This window comes from Hyperolius riggenbachi, chromosome 9 (genome assembly GCF_040937935.1).
Source record: "Hyperolius riggenbachi isolate aHypRig1 chromosome 9, aHypRig1.pri, whole genome shotgun sequence".
NCBI lineage: Eukaryota > Metazoa > Chordata > Amphibia > Anura > Hyperoliidae > Hyperolius > Hyperolius riggenbachi.
Genome location: NC_090654.1, coordinates 137,317,281 through 137,333,913, shown reverse-complemented (window position 1 = coordinate 137,333,913; position 16,633 = coordinate 137,317,281). Strand labels below are relative to the sequence as shown.

Here is a 16,633-nt window from a genome sequence, read left to right as displayed (position 1 = left end):
CCCCAGTATAGCCAGAATAGTGCCCCAGTATAGTCAGTATAGCCAGTATAGTGCCCCAGTATAGCCCCCCAGTATAGCTAGTATAGTGCCCCAGTATAGCCAGAATAGTGCCCCAGTATAGTCAGTATAGCCAGTATAGTGCCCCAGTATAGTGCCCCAGTATAGCCCCCCAGTATAGCTAGTATTGTGCCCCAGTATAGCCAGAATAGTGCCCCAGTATAGTGCCCCAGTATAGCCAGTATAGTGCCCCAGGATAGTCAGTATAGTGCCCCAGGATAGTTCCCCCTGCCCCTCCCCGCCGCTGTTATTACCTTAACAGCTGCCGCCCCTCCCCTCTCCGGCGTGTGTATATTTCAAGCAGCGTATCTCCGGCTGTCTGTGTGATGCGGAAGGAGGCAGGGCAGCGGCTTCCTGTAACGGCGATATGTATCGCCGTTACTATGGAAACCGAGCCCTGCCTCCTGCGCATCACACACAGAGCAGCCGGGAGATACGCTGCTAGAATAAAAACATGCGCTGGAGAGGGGAGAGCAGCCGCTGCTAAGGTAATAGCAGCGGCGGCCGCGGGGACGTGCGGGAGGGGGGATAAGAGGACGGCACACCAGGCAACGTTCCGCGGCACACCAGAACACTGGTTGAAAAACGCTGGCCTAAGAGATTAGGTTCCTATACCTGTGGGCCTCAGTATTCATGCCTGTGTATGCTCCATTAGCCAGTGAAATTAAAATTTACATTATGCCAATGCCCTGTGCTTACTTTTTAAAACATTCAGTGCCATCAACAAGACCCTGCAATTACTGCTGCTTACTGTGAGCCAGGTCAGATTGTTATCACCAGTGTTGGGGAGTGTGGGAAAAATATAGTCACTAAGTATCTAAGTAGAGTCAAACACATTTTTCAGTAGAAAAATACATATTTATGCGTAGAGCCAGGGGCGTCTCTAGCCATTTTGTTGTCACTCCAGGCGAGAAATCCTGTGGCGCCCCCCCTCCGTGATTTCCCCCCAGCCCCATACCCCCCACCCCTGTGGTGAACCCCACCCCCAAGACCCCCGAAAATCATAATACAGCAGCATATCACCAGAAAATACACTTATTGCGGCATGGGTTCACCAGAAAATAGTTGTAAGCAGAGCGTTTCACCATAAAATATACTTATTGCGGCACACACACACACACACACACACGCACGCACACACGCACACACACACACACACACACACACACACACACACACACGCACACACGCACACACGCACACACGCACACACTATACATACACTATAGACACACACTATGCTGCTGCCAGGGGAGGACTGGGACCTTTTGGCCTGTAGGGAGACATAGACTTGAGGCCTGTTATCATGGCGGCCTCAGCCCAAATTATCAAGTCGCATTTGCAAATTGCTAGCAATTGCTGTTGCGATTTTTGTCGTGCACTAGCCCAGAGAGAGGAGGAGTGGAGTGAGGCTGAGAATAGCAGGAGATGGAGCAGAGAGCTAATCTGTATTGCAGTCCCACATTACACAGAGACTAGTTGCCAGTAATAGGACTGCTGTCCCTGCCAGTCTCCTGCACAAGTCAGAAAGCAGTCCTCATGGAGTCTAGGGACTGTCAAAACTTTTCAACCTGTTTAACACCTTATCTGCACATGCAGTCATTATAACAATGGGGAGAGACAAGTCAGATGTTTTTCCACGGACCCTCCAGGCAAGCTCTGCATCATGCTGTGTATATTTACCAGCTTGCCTGTCCTCTAATTGCACTTTTATCAGCTAGCCTAGTGTTTCACATTGCTGTACAACAACAAACCTGAATACACCAGACAACAGACCAGCCCTAAATCACTGAATAAAAGGCGGCCTGGGGGGCAGTCCATGCCAGGCTGCTAATCCTGCTAGGCTCAGTCTCTACATCCATGCAGTTACCAGTAGCAGAGAGAGAGGAACTGAATGAATCAGGGAATCAGAGTGAAGAGTCAGGACTCAGGAGCTGATTCTGTACTCTGAGCCTTCTCTCACTGACTCATTACTGTGGTTCTTTGAATCATTGAGCTGAAAGAACTGAATTAATCAGTCAGTGAATCAGTTATGAGTCCAGTCAGGCGCTGTTGTTAGCAGCTGCTGTGTAAACTGATACCTGAATGGGCTGAGAGGCATTTCTTCTCTCACTACTCAGCAGCGCTCCTGGCTCCTCCTGCCGCTCTAGGCAAGAATTTATAGCTGCCTGGTGGGTGAGAAGTCTGTGCTTAGAGCTGTACATTAGTTTTGAAAGAGGGACAAATGAATAAGAAAGGGGGACAATGGATCTGGTTCTTAAACAGGGAGGGTCCCTCTGAAAAGGGAAGAATTCTGACCTATGTCTAAGGAGAACATGCTGTGCTGCTGTGAGGTGGAAAAGGAAGGCTAAGCTCTATGCATGGACACAGATACAGGTGCTCTGAGGTGACAGCTCTGCTATAGTGCAAGTGTAACAGGCAATCTGCGCCCATAGATCTGAAACCCTTAACAAACCATAGATACTCCTCTGGTAGAGAGATATGAATTGTATCATGTTTCCTGTTTATGGAAAGAATTTTCTTTCTTTTGCACATTCTAGGAGTTGTATTTCCATATCAGTCCAAAAAAGGACGGTATAATTTCAATTACGTTGAGGCCCGCCAAGTCTGCGAGGAACAGGATGGAAGATTGGCCACTTACCCCCAGCTCTACCAAGGTAAGAACATTTGTTCTGTGTTTGGTGCACAAGTTGCCATCTTTGAATGTAGACATAATTACTGCCATGTCTCTTTTTTTTTTTGCCAGCATGGACAGATGGCCTTGACTGGTGTAATGCTGGATGGGTCCTTGATGGTGGGGTTCATTATCCAGTTATTGTCCCAAGAGGTCCATGCGGTGGGAACCTTCCTCCTGGAATAAGAAGCTATGGTCCCAAAGACAAACTGAAAGACACATTTGATGCATTTTGCTTCACTTCTGCTCTTAATGGTACTATTCTTATTTTCAGTATTATTGCACAGCACTGTTTAGTGAGCTCAAACCCATTATCAGTCGTTATCGCCAAGGAACTCACAGTCTCTGACTGGGATACTTTAAGTATTGAAAATAAAATGGCAAAAATACCTGTAGAAAGAAAGCACTGTACAGTACAGTATTCACCTTTCCATCAAAGGACAAGTGTTCACACCTGCTCTTCCATGGCTTCCATAGCTAGGAACAGAGCTTCTGTGGATGGGGTACAGCTGGCAACATACTGTAATTATAGTACAAATCAGCGCAGATCTTTAAATACAGGGTTATACAATAAACAGTTTGTAAGACTTCACCACAGTGGTATACAGGCCTCCTATATTCTTGTAGTCACCATCACCCAAATTAATAAAAGGGGCTTACCAGCTCCAAACAACCCATATTATAAGGTTGTATATATCGCTTTCAATGGTAGAAGGCATGGGCCACAGTCCACCGGGGATCCACACGGCCTCCAGTTCCTCAATCCAAGCGGGTATAGTATCCAGAAGGCAACTCTAAGTGTCAACCATTTATTTAAAAAACATTTATGTAAACCATAAAAAGATAAAAGAATAAGAACTTACATACGGGGGTCCAAGACTTTGGGGACCCCAAAATGAATTTGCACGTATGTGCTGGTCAACAGCTAAAAGGCAATAAAAGGTGCCGTCTGTCTCCTTCTGGAAGGATTTCACAATCTTGCGTCATCAGGGGTTCCCTGCTATCACTTGACAAAGATCCATTGTGAGCAGACCTGGCTGCAGCGTGGACATAGCTCCTTCCACTGAGTGTGTCCTCTAGCTGCTGCTTGCAGCAAGAACTATAATTACTACCAGTGGCGGACACAGCCAGCAGTGAGCCCCTGTGCAAAATTGCAATTGTGGGCCCCTACGATCATGTCGGCAGATATGCCCAGAAAATACGTGCAAACATGTCGGCAGATATGCCCAGAAAATACGTGCAATCATGTCGGCAGATATGCCCAGAAAATACGTGCAATCATGTCGGCAGATATGCCAAGAAAATATGTGCAATCAAGTCGGCATATATGCCCAGAAAATACGTGCAATCAAGTTGGCAGATATGCCCAGAAAATACATGCAATCAAGTCGGCAGATATGCCCAGAAAATACGTGCAATCAAGTCGGCAGATATGCCCAGAAAATACGTGCAATCATGACGGCAGATTTGCGCAGAAAATACATGTAAACATGTGGCAGACCTGCCCAGAACATACACCTGCTAATATAAATAAAAAAACAAAAACATTTACTCACCTGCAGCAGCAGACCTCCTGTCCCAGCCTCCATCTGGCGCGCAGCTCCCATGGGTGGTTGGGTGGATAGGTATCCTGGTGGGTGGGTGGGTGGATAGGTAGCCTGGTGGGTGGGTAGGTAGGTAGGCAGCCTGGTTGGTGGGTGGGTAGGTAGGTAGCCCTTAGCCAGGTGGGTAGGTAGCCTGGTGGGTGGGTAGGTACCCGGGTAGGTGGCTGGTTAGCTGGGTGGGTAGGTAGCCTGGTTGGTGGGTGGGTAGCCGGGTGGGTAGGTAGCCTGGTGGGTGAGTGGGTAGGTAGCCCTTAGCCGGGTGGGTAGGTAGCCTGGTGGTGGGTGGGTAGGTAGGTAGGCAGCCTGGTTGGTGGGTGGGTAGGTAGGTAGCCCTTAGCCAGGTGGGTAGGTAGCCTGGTGGGTGGGTAGGTACCCGGGTGGGTGGCTGGTTAGCTGGGTGGGTAGGTAGCCTGGTTGGTGGGTGGGTAGCCGGGTGGGTAGGTAGCCTGGTGGGTGGGTGGGTAGGTAGCCGGGTGGGTGGTATGGGTAGGTAGCCTGGTGGGTGGGTAGGTAGCCCTTAGACGGGTGGGTAGGTAGCCTGGTGGTTGGGTGGGTAGGTAGCCGGGTGGGTAGCTGGGTGGGTAGGTAGCCTGGTGGGTGGGTAGGTAGCCTGGTGGGTGGGTAGGTAGGTAGCCTGGTGGGTGGGTAGGTAGGTAGCCTGGTGGGTAGGTAGCCTGGTGGGTGGGTTGGTAACTAGCCCGGTAGGTAGGTGGGTGGGTGGTTAGGTAGGTAGCCGGGTGGGTAGGTAGGTAGGAATCCTGGTGGGTGTGTGGGTAGGTAGCCCTTAGCCGGGTGGGTAGGTAGCCTGGTGGGTGGCTGGGTAGCTGGGTGGGTAGGTAGCCGGGTGGGTGGGTAGGTAGCCGGGTGGGTGGGTAGGTAGCCTGGTGGGTGGGTAGGTAGGTAGCTTGGTGGGTAGGTAGCCTGGTGGGTGGGTTGGTAACTAGCCCGGTAGGTAGGTAGGTAGGTAGCCTGGTGAGTAGGTAGGTAGGCAACCTGGTGGGTGGGTAACCGGGTGGGTAGGTAGCCTGGTGGGTGGGTTGGTAACTAGCCTGGTAGGTAGGTAGGTAGGTAGGTAGGTAGGAAGCCGGGTGGGTGGTTAGGTAGGTAGCCGGGTGGGTAGGTAGGTAGGTAGCCGGGTGGGTAGGTAGCCGGGTGGGTGGTTAGGTAGTCGGGTGGGTGGGTAGGTAGGTAGGAAGCCTGGTGGGTGGGTGGGTAGGTAGTAGTGTTGGGCGAACAGTGTTCGCCACTGTTCGGGTTCTGCAGAACATCACCCTGTTCGGGTGATGTTCGCGTTCGGCCGAACACCTGATGGTGTTCGGCCTTTTAAGTTCGGGTTCGCCCCGAACTTCTAATGGCCGCCGAACAGGGCCGAACAGGGCCCCTGTTCGGCCGAACAGGGCCCTGTTCGGCCGAATACTGCCCCCCTATGGGGTCGCAGGCATAAGGGGGGAGCATGCCCCGATCGCGGGGGGGGGTCGGAAATTCCCCCCACCCCCTCCGCTAGCGCTCCCCCCTCTGCCCGCTTCCCCATACAAAAGTTTAAGCAAAGTACCTGTAGTGGATGGCCTGGCAGTGGGCGGCACTGTGGAGTGAGGAGGAGGAGTCCGGAGAGTGACGAGTTGAGGGAGGCCGGGCAGCGGGCGTGAGGTCAGAGAAAGGGCGGAAGTACCACAAGGGTACTTCCGCTGAAGCGCCCGCTGCCCGGCCTCCCTCAACTCGTCACTCTCCGGACTCCTCCTCCTCACTCCACAGTGCCGCCCACTGCCAGGCCATCCACTACAGGTACTTTGCTTAAACTTTTGTATGGGGAAGCGGGCAGAGGGGGGAGCGCTAGCGGAGGGGGTGGGGGGAATTTCCGACCCCCCCCCGTGATCGGGGCATGCTCCCCCCTTATGCCTGCGACCCCATATGGCCCCCAAAAGCTGGATGTTCGGAAAGTTCGGGGTTCGGCCCGAACATGCCGAACATCTCGGCCATGTTCGGCGAACTTTCCCGAACCCGAACATCCAGGTGTTCGCCCATCACTAGTAGGTAGCCGGGTGGGTAGGTAGCCGGGTGCGGGTGTGTAGGTGGTTAGGTAGCCGGGTGGGGAGCCCGACTCCTATCCTCCCTCACCTCGGAGGGCCCCCCTCCCGGTATGCGCGCCGGGAGAGCGGCAAATACAGGAAGTCTTCGGGGCTCCAGGCAGGCGCTAGAGGCTCAGCCGCTTGGTCTCCAATATGTCTCCAACTCTGTATACGGCTCGCTACTTCCTGGTTTAGTAGCGAGCCGTATATAGAGTTGGAGACATCGGAAACCAAGCGGCTGAGCCTCTAGCGCCTGCCTGGAGCCCCGGAGACTTCCTGTATTTGCCGCTCTCCCGCCGCGCATATCGGGAGGGCGGCCCCCTGAGGTGAGGGACGGAGGGAGGACAGGAGTCGGGGCCCCCCAGGGAAAAAAAATAAATTAAAAAAATATATATATAAAAAAAAAAATACTTAATGGGGCCCTGAAGCAACAGAACTTCAGGGGCCCTCGTGCGGCGGCACGGCCTGCACGGCCGTATGTCCGCCACTGAATACTACTAAGAGCTGTAGTTCCATCCTGAATTGTGGCTGGATGTCTGGGCTGATGTTGGTCACACTGTGCAAGTGAATAAACCTACAGTTGGAACTAGGGTTGCCAGGTGTCCGGTTTTAGACCGGACAGTCCGGTTTTTGGCCGCTGTGTCCTGTCCAAAAAGGCATGTTAAACCGGACAATTAAGATGTCTGGTTTTATGCCTTTTGCCACTTGCCGCCACCCGTCCGCCAGCGCTGCGCGACCGCTGATTCGCTGCCTGGCTGTCAGTCAAAGGCACAGCCAGCCAGCTTACGCGGCGTAAGTTACGCCAGCTTAAGTACCGCCCCCGAGCCCGCGCTTCCCGGCGTTGCTACGGCAACGCCAACACTACGTTGCCAACGCACGCATGACGTGCGTCACTCACGTCATTTGCAATGCGATTCTGCATCTGCGAAGGAAGCAAGGTAAGGTCAGGAGTCTGGAGATATGGTGAGTGAGTGACCCATAATTCTCTGGTTGTATTTCCGCTCTTTGTGTGCATTGGCTCCGCTCTATCTCCCCTCCGTATAGTCCAGGCGTGACTTTCAATCTCATTCAATCTCGCCTGAGCCCTCTGCTTGCTATACTTTACACTTGAATTCATACTATTGTACAACGCAATTTATACTGTTATATTTGTTATATTTGCTCAAAATGTGTACATACATGTATGCGCAGATTTATATTTTAACTTTATGCCTATGTATGTCCACTTTATTGTTCTCAATAAAAAATTTTGGTGGGAAAAAAAAAATAAATTTTAAAACTTCCCGCAAGAAATCGACCACTTCACTGTGCATAAACGCCATAAATGCATTGCATTATTTGCATAGTTTTCCAGTTTTGTAATAGTTTTCTGCTCTGTCTCTTATTATGTGCATTTACTGGTGAAAAGCGGTCTCTTATGTGCATGTACTGGTGAGGACAGTTAGTGACATGGCTATGTACTCTGTAATGTGCTGCAGAAGATGTCAGTGCGATATAAATACTGTAAAAAAACATTTTTTAAAAAGCCCATTGCTTAGCCCCACTCTACATAAAAGTGCGCTTCTGACTCCGCCCCTAACTCCACCCCCTGTCCGGTTTTCTCCATCAGCCGACCTGGCAACCCTAGTTGGAACTATCTTGTGCTGGTCACTTTCACTGTTGGATTTTGTTGGTATTTGTGGAAATTTGGGTGCCCCAGTAAATAGCGGGTGTAGGTACAGCGCCAGCTATTTATTGGGCACTGCGGGCACCCAAATTATGTCTCAATGGCAATATTTCTATAGGCGTGTATGGCAGTGCCCGAGAACTGACGTTTCCCTTTGCGGAGTGGCCAGCAGCAGGGGGGTGGGGTGGGCAGTGAGAGTTACTGGCAGGGTGTGTGAGGTAGTTTAAGGGTTAGGCATCAGGCATGTAGTTTGTGAGGGGGAAGGGGGGGGGTGTTTAACCTCCTGAGCGTTACGCCGCTCAGGAGGTTTTGCAGCTTTTGAGTCCCCCAGGATGAATCTAAGTGATTGCATGGCTGGAAAATGCTTAGCTAGCACCAGGCTAGCTAGTATAGGTAGGCAGCACCTCCCAATCGCCCCCGATCACCTGATCCAGCCACTTAATACATCACCCAACCAGTGATCGGCGCAGCCTCCCCGGATAGCTCTGCTCTTCTCTGTGGGGAGGATCATACATGACATCACCAATGCCATGACGTCATGCACAGACCCGATCGTCCCCATAGAGAGACCAGAGCTGTGCAGGGAGGCTGTGCCAATCGATGGAGCCAGGCTGGGTTATGTATTAAGTGGCTGGATCAGGTGATCTGGGCAATCAGGAGGTGCTGCTTACCTATACTAGCTAGCCTAGTGCTAGCTAAGCATTTTCCAGCTGTGCAATCACTTAGATTCATCCTGGGGGACTCCTGAGACAAGCAAGCAGTATGCCTGACAGTGTCGGGCTTATTGCTAAGGAGGTTAAGGGTTAGGTATCAGGCAGGTAACCTCCAGAGTGGTTCAGCATATCCATAATATACACTACCCCTCTGGTTTCAGCAGATTAATGACAACATACTGAATTAAATTCGGCCAAAAAGCAGCTAAAGACCGCCTTGGGTAAGAATCTAGAGTAGGGGCGCCTACACTTTTCCGGCTTGTGAGCTACTTTACAACCTGCAGAGACCACGAGATCTACCTGCCCCTGCCCCCCCCCCCCCCTTCCCCAGCATACATAAGGATTCTTCTCCTCTCCCCCTCCCCCCAATCCTATTGAATAGCAGCAGCAGAAGCCTTCTCCCCTACATGTCATGAACATTCTTCAACAAGCCCTCTCCCCTACATTCCCTATACCAGCAGTTCAGATTATGCGCAGCTTCAGATTATGACAGGACATGGCCATGTGGCCGCGATCTACTCAGCAGGCGGTCGCGATTGACCTATTGGGCACCCAGGATCTAAAGTGTGTACAGTGGTCCCAGTACATTGGTAAGAGATCTGGCATGCCGGATTAATCTTGCCCAAACAGTCTGGCGCTATTGTTCTCTCCCTCAATCCACCCCTTCTGTTGAATGCAACACATTGGGCTTGATTCACTAATGATAGCAAAGCGTAACAGCGCAAGTTAGCTACTGTTACGAGCGCTTGTGAATCACTGTGGCCGTTGTGTGCCCACCACCCTCCACAGTGACAGAACACATTGCTATAATCTGTAGGCTAGAGACATGTCTATATAGCCTTGGCTACACCCAGTCAGCAAGGGATTGAGTCCCCATCCCTGCTGGGTGGCAGAAATCTTGAGTGTGTATGCAGCTTTAGTGTGAACCAGGCCTAATGCCTAACAAGCTGTATTAATAACTGAAGGCAAAGTATGCAGCACTAGGTCTATCCAGTTTATTCTGCCATGAAACGGGTAATATGCCCATTGCAAGTCAATTTACAGTCTGTGTAACAAGCTTTTTTTTAAAGACTTTTTTCACATTAGTAGTGATGGGATGAATCTGAATGCTCTGATTTGCCTTCCTCTTAGCTTGACAGCTGACTGCATATTTACTCATATTTAATACATTTAAGATAGGAAGGTGGTCACACTGGGGTTAAAAACACACTGGGGGTACATCAAACACGTACATTGTATGGATAATATGGAATGAACTGAAATCTGAACTGAGAGAGTTATGGAGGCTGCCATATTTATTACTTTTTAAACAATGCTGGTTGCCTGGCATTCCTGCTGATCTATTTGGCTGCAATAGGGTCTGAATCAAACACCTGAAACAAGCATGTGGCTAAGCCAGCCAGTATCCAGTCAGAAACACCTGATCTGCATGCTTGACAGGGTCTATAGCTAAAAGTATCAGAGACAAGATCAGCAGGACAGCCAGGCAATTTTCGTTGTTTAAAAGGAAACACATATGTCAGCCTCCATATCCCTCTCACTTCAGGTGTGCTTTAAAGTGGTATTAAACTCAGCATTTCGTCCTTGCTCTGAAAGGTTATCTACAGTTGTAAACCTACTACCACAAAAAAAAATGTAGCAGAACAGCATTCAAACAGTTAAACACAGTACTTGTTCTTCAGTGAAAAAGCTCCTTGCTTCAGTGGGCAGCTTCTGGCCACACCCAAAGTGGTTATAACATTACATTTTGTTTACATTACTTTGTCAGATACATGTAGTAAATATGGTAACTGTATGGATAATAAAAAGTAGGAAAATACAGTTTTATTGACTGTTATGTGAGAGTTTTATTCCACTTTGACCAGTTCACCCCCAAGTGGTTTTTACCCTAACGGACCAGAGCAATTTTCACCTGTCAGTGCTCCTCCCTTTTATTCCCTAATAACTTTATTACTACTTATCACAACAAAATGATCTATACCTCATTTTTTCCGCCACCAATTAGGCTAATAATTCTAATAATTCTGTGGGTAGCACATTTTGCTAAGAATTTTTTTATTCTAAATGCAATTTAACGGGAAAAATAAGAAAATAATTCATTATTTCTCCGTTTTCGGCCATTATAGTTTTAAAAATAAACATTCTCCTGTGGATAAAACTGACACATTTTATTAGCCCAGTTGTCCTGATTATTAAGCCTTTTAAATTAAATATGTCCCTATTTCAATGTATGGCGACAATATATTATGTGGAAATTTAGGTGTTATTTTTCAGGGTTTTTTTCCAGTCCATAATTACAAGCCCCTATGTAATGAAGTTTTAGTAATATTCCCTCATAAAATATAGATTAAAAAAGCTGAGCCCCTAAAGCAACTATTTACGGTATGTATTTAATTTTTTTAACTGATTTTTTTTTTCGGGGGGGGGGGGGGGGAGGGGAGGGGGCTTTGGAAGTGTAAGTTATTAATTTTATTAATATTGTGCATAAGTGTATGTACTGTATATGCCTGTATGTGTAATTTTACTTTTTGGCCACAAGATGGCGCTGGTGAATACACTCGTGTTTTAGAGGAAGCGTTCACTTTTTTTTTTTTTTTCATTTTTTTTTTTTGTTTCAATAATGTTTATTGAGAAGAAGTAAAATAACAATAACATTTGTATAATAGTGATAGACATAAAATATAAAAGTTTCATTCAATGAAGTTTGTAGCAAGCTTTTATGGGTGCAAAAATATCCAGACGTTTGTATCCTTCTTACTTTAGCAGGGGTATACGTCGTTTCTTTTAATAACATTGAACTCTCTCTAAGAATGTATAGTTCTATTAATTATAAACTCTTATGTTTCAAGCTTAAAACTCGTAGATGTTGAGCATATGTTGAGTATATTATGATCTTGTTGGGGAAAGGGGAAAGAGAGGTCTGGGTTATATTAGCCACGTCTAGGAAGCTTATTACTTGAGTTCTCTATCTCCCTTTTTCTTATTTATTGGGGCTGTGGGCAGAAAGGTTGAGTTGCCCGTCCCAAAGAATATAATTTATTTTTCAGAGTTTTGGAATGAAGTATAGTGCTCTGAATAAGGCCTATGTTCATTCTAGGCCAAAGGGTCTTAACTCATGATGTTTAAATATTCTTCTGAACATTGGTATTCATACCAACTCGCCCAGGTTATAGAGATTTTTTGTGCCTGATCATGAGCGATGAGTACTATTTCCTCCAAATCTCTGACTCTGTTAATTCTTTGGAACCATTGTTTGATTGTAGGGGTCTTAGTGGAGTTCCATAGAGATGGGATTAGATTTCTGGCGGCAGAGACCATATGTGGGACTGGGAGTATTGATTTCTTGTAGGCCGTGGGAGATAGTGTTGAATTGTGTAGAAGGAATGTGTCTGGAGAGAAAGTAAGGGGTAGCTCAGATACCAAACAGGTAATTCTATGAACTTCTTTCCAGAAGTTCAAAAGCAAGGGACATTCCCATGCAATATGTAGAAGAGTACCTGTATCTCCCTGACATCTCCAACAGTTGCTCGATATAGTAGGATAGAATTTGTGTAGGCGCTCCGGTGTTCTATAGTCTATACCATAGCGTTTGGAACTTAAAATTTTGTTCTTTTGCTTTAGAGTCTCGAGAAGATTTGTGAGTATTTACAAAAATCGTATCCCATTGGGTTTGTGATAGAGGTGTTGGTAAGAGCTTATTCCATTGTTGTTGGAATTTGAGAACTGTAGGAGGTTTGATTGAGTTGAGAAGAGAATAAGCCCATGATAGCATGTGTGTCTTGGGAGTTTTTTCCATACATTTATGGTCAAAAACTGTGGGAGATGTCAAGGTTTTCTCCTTTAAATGTGTACTGTTGATATAGTGTCTGATTTGAAAATAGAGCCATCTCGGAAGTTCAACACTTTCATCTGGATGTTTAATTTCTGCCCAGTTTCTAATACGAGTACCTAAGGTAAAATGTAGGATTCTTGGGCTTTCTACCTTGGCCCATAAGTTTAGAAATTGGGAGGATTTTCCCGGTGTAAAGTCGGGGTTCCCTTTCAGAGGGGTCATGGGGCCTGGGTTGTTTGAAATTTTGAAGGTAGAGCAACATTGTTGAAAGGCTTTATATGTGGCTTGAATTGGGGAGTGGCTGATTTTTAAGGTCTTAAATGAGTTGGTACTCAGCCAAGCTAGGCCTTGTCTAGGAGTCTCACACAAAGATTGCTCTATGTGTGTCCAATCTTTGTTGGAGGATTCTGTAGTCCAGTCTATTACTCTTAGCAAATGAGCCGCCAAGTAGTAGGTTTTTAGGTTGGGCAATCCTGCCCCTCCTAAGTCGTATGGTAGAGATAGGGTCTCTTGTTTAAGTCTCGCTCTTTTATTTGCCCAGATGAAGGTGTTTAATGTGGATTGGAGATTTTTTAAATACTGAGTAGGAATCGTTATTGGTAATGTTTGCAGTAAGTAAAGTCAATATTCACCTACAACGTCTAATGTATGGGCACCTTCAATCCCCTCTCACTGCTGTGATTTCTCTTCAGCCGTATCCCCTCTCTACCTCTCTTACAGTAACATTACGTAATGATAGATGCCGCTGGAGGAGTTATAGAGGGGGACACTGTTACTCAGATGAAGAGAGCCGAGTGTTGAGAGGTGACTTGTTTCGCCAACACGCTCTTCTCGAGAGAGAGACTCTTTCATAACCGGGGGCACATGCCACACATCAGTTTCCAGAGGGAATTTGTGCTGATGTTGCCACTAACAGCTCTACGCTGGTACCCTTTTAAGCCTCTCCCCTGAATTTGAGAAGTGGTGTGTGCTGGTTAACACAAACAGGAACCTCCAAAATCTTCTCCCCCTATAAGTAAACAAGTCCAGCTCATGTTCAGTAAGTCCCCCCAATCACTTAGGCCTAGTTCTCATTATAAATCGCCAGCGCTATCGCAAGCATTGAGCAATTCATTGAGTGATTTTCAAAGCGCTTTTCTAAGCGCTTTTGTGGAGGAATTTGTTTTTTCACTTCCTGACATCAGTTAGGAAGTGAACTCTTTGACCCGGAAATTAATAAATACAATGTATTTATTCATGAAAGCACTCAGGAAATCGCTTTGCAAAGCGCTTTTTCAAGAGCGTTCCCTATCTTTTCTATTGAATCTCAAACGCTTTAAAAATGGTGCAGGAGCCGCGTTTGCGATTGAATAGAAGCGCATGGCTTATGTGAGAACACTCACATAAGCTTACATTACACAAGCGGTTTTAAGGCGATTTTTAAAATCTCCAGCACTTTAAAACACCCTTAAATCGCCCCCAATGGAGTACATTTGAAATCGGCGCCGGTAGACTTGGGCGCAGGATACAGCAGTATATAGCTGATCCTGCTTCTGCACAAGTCCGGGCCCATTTAATTACTATTCCCCCTCCAGGCCGCCATGGATAGTGGGGGAATGAAATAATTCGGCTTCCAGCGATTGCTGGAGGCCGAATTATTATGTTTTTAAGCAACTTCGGCTCCGTCTTCTGAAGGAGCCGACGTTACTCACTGAGCGCTTCAATAGGAGTGATTCCTATTGAAGTCTATGGAGGCGCCAGCTGCGCCCAAATCTAGCAGCGCTGAAAAGCACTGCTCCGCCCTCAATGTGAACAAGCCCTTAAAGCAGTGTTTCTCAAACCTGTCCTCATGACTCCACAATGGTGCCTGTTTTGCAGGCAACATCACCTATTCACAGGTGGGGTAATTAGTGTGCCAGCTGGGTGGCTTCCATGTAGCTGAGACACTAATAACCCCACCTATGCATAGCTGAGGTTGCCTGCAAACCATGCACTGTTGGGGAGTCATGAGGACAGGTTTTAGAAACACTGACTAAAGGTGCGTACACACATGTGACTATAGTCGTTTGAAACGATCGTTCCCCGATCGTTTCAAATGACGATCGTTTAAAAAAAAGCAGCCAACGACCATTAAGTCTAACGACGGACGAGCTAGATCGTTAAAAACGAACGATCTAGCTTGGCGGATTTTTCCCAACGACGATCGTTTGCAAAAGTAGTACATCGTTGGAAACGGTCGTTCGTACTAGGCTTGACATGCGCAATTCACTATTTCTCCATGGAACTTTTCATTTTTATGCGCAGGCGCAATAGGTGCTTTTACGTGATGTAACGTTCGTTCTAACGATGTGATCGTTACACTCCTTTTAAAACTAACTTTACTTAGGTCGTTTTACTTTCGTCAATTAAAAGTTCGTTCGTCGTTGACAACGAGCGATCGTTGTCGCATGTGTGTACGTAGCTTTAGGCCTTGTTCACATCTAAAATCGAAATTGCAAACGTCAGTGTTTTGCAATTTTTAAATCAATTTTTTCCCCTCCTTTTTTAAAGCGCTTTTCTAAGTGCTTTTTCAATTCACTCCCTTTGACCCTGAAAAGAATAAATACAATGTATTTATTCTTTAAAACGCTCACGCAATTGCTGCACAATGTTTTGCGTTTATCCTTTACCTTCCATTAAGGCAAAATCGCCTAAAAATGGTACAGGCAGTGCTTTTCTGAGCGGATCAGAATCAAACCGCTCAAATGTGAACTCTCTCATAGAGAATCATTGCACAAGCGTTTTTTCATTTTCAAAATCGCCGGCGCTTGAAAAAAGGGCAAAAACGAAGAATGGAGGGGGGCGGGGCATGGAGCAGGCATGTACAGGGAGCAGTCCTCATGCCCACCTCTCCCCCCAAATCGACTCATAATGTGCCTGCGCAGAGTGCTCAAGGCCAGGGAACCCGATCAATGACACACGCTGGCAGGCCCAGCGCTTGCGTACTGCTGCGGACCTAGCTTTTAAGATAGAACAGAGGGGGACAAGGTGAAATGGGGAGAGATATGAGGACTGAGTCTGCCCCTGTTCATGCCTGCTCCCCCCCCCCCCATTCTTATTCACCTCTGATATCCTTTAAGTAAACCAGAGATGACCCATTGTAAAAGATTTGATACTTACCTGGGGCTTCCTCCAGCCCCACAAGCACCGCAGAGTCCCTCGCAATCCTCCCGCATGCCTCCATTCAGTCGCAATCAGTTCTGGTAACTGGCTTAGCCCTGCCAGTCGGGCTCTTCTACGCATGCAGGTAAGAGCCGCACATGTGCAGAAGAGACGACTGGCGTGACTGAGCCAGCAGACTGGCGTGACTGAGCTAGACTGGCGTGACTGATCCCCTAGCAGAAGAACGGAGGCACTCGGGAAGACTGCGAGGAACTCAGCGGTACTTTTGGGGCTGGAGGAAGCCCCAGTTAAGTATTAAATCTTTTACGATGGTCGTCTCTACTACACTTTAAAAGTGACTAGGTGATCACAATTTAACCAAGCCCCACACATTTGGTATATGCGTTGGGGGGAGGTTAAGGGCACTGTGCAGTATTGAGAGCGCATCTAGTCTGATGGGGTGGGCATTGAGTATAAGGTGGGCTTGTTTAACAATGCGGGAAAGGGGTGGAGGTGTCTGGCCCACTCACTGCTACCTGGCCACGCAGGGCTTCCCTCAGAGTCAGAAGTCACCCACTGCCTTTATGTGGGGTGTGATTATTATTCATGGGCAGAATTGACAGTCACTCAGGTGATGACAAAAAAAAGCAATTTATTATGGTAATCCGAGAGTGCAGGTGATGAGGGAGACCTTTTAGGAACCCCCCTCCTTAAAGCGGATCCGAGATGAAAAACTAAATATAACAAGTGACTTGTCTATATATCTTATCTAAAGTTTAGATAGTTTACACAGCAAATCTATCTTCAAACAGCTTCAACAGTATATTAATATTTTTTCCTGTGATACAATGGGAGCAGACATGTTTTCTGCTTGTCACTATTACACAATTACACACACAGG

At 47.3% G+C, this 16,633-nt stretch overlaps 1 protein-coding gene across 2 annotated transcripts in view; it reads left to right on the top strand.

The window, feature by feature from the left end:
• The window catches only part of HAPLN2 (hyaluronan and proteoglycan link protein 2), an 82,847-nt gene that overhangs the window by 55,064 nt on the left and 11,150 nt on the right, over positions 1–16,633 (top strand). For both annotated transcript variants that reach the window (XM_068251721.1, XM_068251720.1), the window contains 2 exons: positions 2,598–2,714; positions 2,804–2,986. In XM_068251721.1, the coding sequence (XP_068107822.1) occupies positions 2,598–2,714; positions 2,804–2,986 (300 nt within the window). The remainder of the gene's footprint in view (positions 1–2,597; positions 2,715–2,803; positions 2,987–16,633) is intronic.